This window comes from Lonchura striata, chromosome 2 (assembly GCF_046129695.1).
Source record: "Lonchura striata isolate bLonStr1 chromosome 2, bLonStr1.mat, whole genome shotgun sequence".
Lineage (NCBI taxonomy): Eukaryota > Metazoa > Chordata > Aves > Passeriformes > Estrildidae > Lonchura > Lonchura striata.
This window is the reverse complement of record NC_134604.1, coordinates 104,196,991-104,202,990: the sequence shown is the minus strand read 5'-3', so window position 1 is coordinate 104,202,990 and position 6,000 is coordinate 104,196,991. Positions and strand designations below refer to the sequence as shown.

Genomic DNA, 6,000 nt, shown 5'->3' with positions numbered 1-6,000 from the left:
ATGGAATCTTTCTCTCAGGTTGTTTTATGTAAATTGTCAAGATTTCTAAATGTTAAACTCATTTTCTTTCTATTTTCTTACCAATTGAAGTGCTTTACCAGAATGTTACAACATGAGATAATCAGCTTCCTTTACTCTCAGAAACCAAGAAAACCATCAGGCAGTCTTGAATTCTGGAAGACCAGACCATTAGCACAACATAAGGTTTAAAAGCTTCTCCATTTTTCAGGTGTGGAGACAGATTTAAATGTGCAGAACCCAAAATTTCTGATCTCCTGGAAATACCATCTTAGAGTACCTGCAGATGATGGCATGGAAGTTCACCTCCAGCTCCTCAGCACCAAATGCAGCCAAGTAAGAACCAGTCAGAAGAAAAGCAGGTGCCTGGTTTTGGTTTGGAAGGTTGGGTTTGTTTGTCTATGTTAATTTACCTGATTCTGGCAGAGACATTCCAGCAAATTCTAGTTTGCTGACCAAATGCTTGTCAGCTGGAAAGTTTCCAAACACAGCAGCTGCATGGCATGCTCTCTTCACAGCAATGAGGATGCAGCTTAAATTGGGAGCAAGAATAGCATCAACAGTCCTCTTTAAACTAATAAACTAATTAAAAATTCCTGCTTAATCCTGCTACCTTTGAAAGGCAGTGCTGACCACCAGGTGAGCTTCAGGAGAATCCCACTGCACTTGTGCCAAAGCTCTGTCCCAAGCACTCACCTCTGGTTTCAGAACAGCCTTTCTGCAGGCCTGGCACACGGGGCCGCTCCGGGAGAAACTCAGCGGAAGCCGACGGGTTCGATTCTGGCAAGTTGGCTCCTCGCATATTAACCAACCCTGCAGAAAGGCAGAACACAGAAAAAAACCATTTTTTACCCTAAATGTAAGTTATTGCTTGTTTTATTCCACCTAAAAAATGCATCATAGTCAAGGAAGGAAAATATCCCAACCATAACATCCTCTGTGAAGCTGATACTGTAATATGTATGAAGAGATTAAGTCCTTCAAGGACTTTGTTTAAATACAATTAATGGCAGACAACAAAGCTGGAGTCTTCTTGCTTCAAAATCCCACACTCTGCACACTGCAGTTATCCCTTCTTTGAAATATACCAAAACCTCTGCTCTTCTCTTCTCCAGTTACAACACTAACATACAACAGAAGAATTTTATCCAGCTATGTAGACTATTCAGCAAGACACTCCATTCAGTAAGACTTGTAATAAATTAAATATTTAAGTAAAATGCCATTTCTTTGCTTGCACTTTAGAGGGAAGAAAGTTTTCTGTTTTCTGATGACAGACAGAAGCTTTCCTTACTTCTTCTTTTAAAGTTTTTGTTGTTGTTTTGTTTTTTTTTTTTTTTCCAGGAAGCTTCCAAGACTTCAACATAAACTGATTCATTTAGGAAAATCTAACATTTTGCTGAATTAAAATGAAATAAAATCTGAGCCAATCTGCTCAATGTCAGCTCAGGAAGAAAATGCAAAAGGCTTCTCTTAAGAGTATGCAAGAAGGAATGATTCAAAAATTGGTAAGGATGAACTTTTTGTGCCAGGTACAACCATAGGCTAAAAACAATGCCACACCTGATCCCTAAGAGCCACCAAGAGAAGATACTTAAGGAATGACAAAAGACAAAGGACACGGTAAAACTCTTCCAAAGATTTTCCCAGCTTTTAGAAATACCTCAAGGGCCACCTGAATCCCTGTCTCTGTATTCAATAGTGACTGAATTAATGCATTCATGAGCCCAATGAACTTCAAATGCTTTTCAAACCCATGTAAAGTTTATAATCTGCAACATCCTGCAGAACAACTATAAACTATATAGAAAAAGTACTTTATTTTTCTTGAAAACAGACACACATGCACGCAGCTTCTCTTTTAACGCTTTCTAGTTCTTGCATCAGGAGAGACTAGGAATAATCCTTCTGCATTCACCTTCTTTGTGCCACTCATGATTTTACAGACCTCCATCACATCACCTTCAATCAAAGTCTTTTCCAAACCATAGTCCTAATTTACTTAGCTGTTCCTTGCCTGGAAACCGCTCCAAATCTTGGTTGCTCTTCTCTGAATCTCTCTCAGATCTTTTTGGAAATGAGGGAGTGGTGGAAAATGGGACAAGCGGAGAGGGAGATGAAACCAGTACTGCACACTGTATTCCAGACACAGATGAACATGAATTTATACAGGAACAAAATGGTATTTACCATCCTGTTCTCTGCTCCTCTCTCTCCTAAATGTCTGTCTGCATAGAGCACACTACCAAGCATTTGGGCACTGAGCAGCCATATCCAGAAAGATATTTATTATTTTTCAAGAATTTTAATTTTATTCTTCACTACTAGGTCAATACATATATTGGACACAAAATTAAGATTGGGTTTTTAGCATTTCCTCACTTGGCAGAGCATTTAAGCTTCTGTTGTTAACTGTGAAGTCTACTTAGTCTTCCTGCCACTCTTCTCAAGCACTTCCTGCTTTTACCACCCTGAGGAGCTCAGCCCTGTAAAACTGCATTTCAGATTATTGGCTGGTGATGTCTGAGCTGGGAACAGTGACTGGTTATTTTTGCCTATTTCCAAATTTTTTGTTGCTCCTGCACCAAAGTTAAAACCAACCATACTTGGATTCCTAGTACTTTGACAGAAATGTTATGAATCAGAGGACAATTCCAAACATTGCTTGCTTCCATTCTCACTAGCTCTTTGACAAGCTATCCCAATGTTATGCTCTGGTAACAACTTCTACCTAATTTCCACTTGGATTTCAACTTAAAAATATATTCTATAATAATTTCAGAAGTGCTCCAAGACTATTTTAGTTTTATTTTATCTTTTTATTATGAAATCTCAATTCCTTTCCAAATATCTCCATTTATTCCAGAGACTTCTTCTCTTTCACCATTTTTACAGACATTTCATATACTCAGTATTATCCTACTTGGTGCCAAATCTATCAGAACACTTCCTGCTGCCCTTGCAGAGCAGAGCTTTTATGTCCATGTGGGCAGACCAGAAAATCTGTGTGGAGAATATCACAGCAATGTATACAGTACTTCCTGAAGTGAGTGTTTAAGCCATAGTGCAGGAATGGAAAGAGTATATTTACACATGCAGTTAGATTCATTTCACCCAACTCTGACATCTAAAGCCTGATACCCAGTTTAAGCTTATCCATTACCTTACCCTATGATCCATTTATAGTACATTGAGAAAGAAAAAAGCAACTCCAAAAGCAATTCACCTAACAGATTTTGGGATGAGGAAATCCTCCCTGTTCCAGATCCTCTTAATAAAGTAAGGGGTTTTGGAAACAGTACGATCAGTGCATCTGATCACTAAGTGTGAACTTTATTGTTATGTAGATCAGTAATGTAAATCATGACATTTAAAACTGCACAGTGAGAAAATGTCGAGAATTCAAACACCAGTGATTTAGTCTCTTGCACAACTGTTACCCTAGCAGTCCTAGTACCACTTTCTTTGTCATATACAATTTATTTATGACAAATACTTCAGAACTGATGTTAGCAACACAAGACACTGCTCACCAAGACTGAGCACATCATCAAATCATGGTTCACCGTGAGAAATCCTGACTTAGGGCCTGACCTAACACACACCTGACCTGTGTCTTCTGAAGTCAGCAAGCACAAATGAGTCTCAAGTGAAAAAGACAGGCCTTGGTTTTGGTTTTGCAAATGAACCCCAGATTTCCTCTAAAAGAGGTAGGTGTTTATTATGTTGTGTCACACTGGTTAAATACATCAGTTTAAACAGACATGGAATAACTTTCTACCAAAAAAAAGCTACTAAAGGATAGCATTGAGATCTTCAGGCACTCACCTGAGTACCAAGAATATCATTAGAGCCATTGTGAGGGAAAATCAAAAACAGTTTTGTAAGGACAATGAATTCTCACAGATCTTGCATGAAGTTATTTTTTTAGAGACAAAAGACATGCTCTGTTTGGAAATTTGTTTATTCTGTGGCATCTCTACCTCCTACGAAACATCTGGCAGCTATCTGATATAAACAGCACCTTAAAATACACAGCCAGGCAGAGGGAGGTGTGGAGAGTGTCCTCACCCATTCCAAACCCCTCTTGCTGAAGAGCATAACTTTTTCAGTTCTAACTATGAAAAAGTTCTCTGTGCACAAAGAGAGCATTCATGACTCAAAACATATTAAATGACTACATCTGAACTTTGAAACAATTTGTTATATTAGAAAAACAAATAATGGAAACTGCCAGATAGTAAGACATTTTGTTAGTGAATGCAAGTGCAACTGAATAAACAAAGCCTGGAATGGGAGCAGCATCCCAGCTTCAGCTGAACAGAATACTCAAAAACAGACAACCATGAAAATAATGTATGATAAAAGTAACTGTGTTTTCTGCCACCTATTGGCCTTTTTAGCAAACAATTATGAAACAAAGGACTCACAAGGTGCAGCTTCTACTGTTTTATAAGGGAATGCATAGGAGGTCCTCTCAAACTACCACTGAATAATGACATTTGAAGCAAGTTTCTTTCTGCAATTGTTTCAGTCACTGTTGAAGAAAGCACTGGGAGGCTCTGCTGGTCACAAAAAACAGGTGAAAAAAGACTGAAAACCCCCGATTAAACTCAAAAGCATAGCTTAGGATAAAAATAACTACTTAACAGCTTGCTATTATGCTTGTTTTCAGCTAAGAAATCATGATCAAAACATATAAATTTTACTGAGCAGTACATTTCTCAATAAAAACTATATTCAAAAAATGAAGATTTAAGTTACTGTCTAAGCAAAATGCCCAAATGTGTTGAGTAGTTACTAACAAACTGGATGCCACTTCAATTCATACAGAAAACAATTAATGTCATTTGTATAGACTTCCCACCAGTTATAATTATCAGTAAAGAGGTCTTTTCTTCTTTGTCACCTTTCTATTCAGGCCTTATTTGCGTTTGTTTGTACTTGCTATCTGTTAATCTCACGTAACAAATGACAACAATAACTGTTGCTATTATGCATGGAAATTAAACATGTAGATAACTGTGTGAAGGGAGCTATTTTTGAAAAAAGCAATATCAGAAACATGTAGCTCTTTATGTCTCCTGTTTTGCTTTGATAATTAAGCCACAGCCTTGATTTCTTTTAAACAAAAAACTTCTCCATGGTCATGCATGTTGCAATCAAATTCAATACATGCATTATGTTCTGATTCAATCTGCTCAAGTGCATTATTGTTAACCCTTATTTGATCCATGCCTGCCATCTTCACTGACCAAACAAAACCAATCTTTCATTTCCCAGCAGCTATCTCTGAGTCTGTAAATTAATTTGTAGTACATCAAACAAAATCATAATAGGGAACCTTCTGCTTTGTTCTACTTGGTATCTGCAACACCGTGGGAAATGAAATAAAAGTTGACAGAGGGGGAAAAAAAAAGCAACTAGCGTTTCCAAACATCCTGCCCACAAATGCTTAGTTCATTTTAAAATATAAAAAAGTATGTGAAAAAACCCTGAAATACATGCACGATATAAAAGAAAATCCCTGAAGAGTATTAAGTCCATGAACTGTAGCTAATAGGGAGAAATTTGCAAGTCAAAAGTAATTTTTGTTTCTTTGTCAGTCTGTTCTTGAGAATTAGCCTCTCCCATTCTAATGATCAAAAAGCATTGGAAATATTACCCCAAAATACAGAGGCAAGTGGTTTTGCAACAGCTTTTCAAACAGAAGTTGCAGGGGTCAACAACATGCATTTACTGAGCTTTATCTTAATAATTTTTACAAATTACATTTGACAATGTAGCTTGGTTGCCTGCTACAGCAGAAGACTGAATGTGCTTCCCTAAGACACTTCAATTCTACATCTGTTCCTGCCTTTAGACAGTCTGGATGCTGAGGCATTATAACACCTTAAAAGTTAATGTGGAATGAAAAAATGTGCTGGTAAAAAGCAGAAAGTTGCAAGCACTGAAAATTATTCTGAAGTCACTGTCAGTTAC

At 37.4% G+C, this 6,000-nt stretch overlaps 1 protein-coding gene across 1 annotated transcript in view; it reads right to left on the bottom strand.

Annotated features, from left to right (window-relative positions):
• Positions 1 to 6,000, bottom strand: part of POLA1 (DNA polymerase alpha 1, catalytic subunit) — a 181,863-nt gene that overhangs the window by 57,985 nt on the left and 117,878 nt on the right. Inside the window, 1 exon segment of the mRNA XM_077781653.1 lies at positions 715 to 831. Within this exon segment, the coding sequence (XP_077637779.1) occupies positions 715 to 831 (117 nt within the window).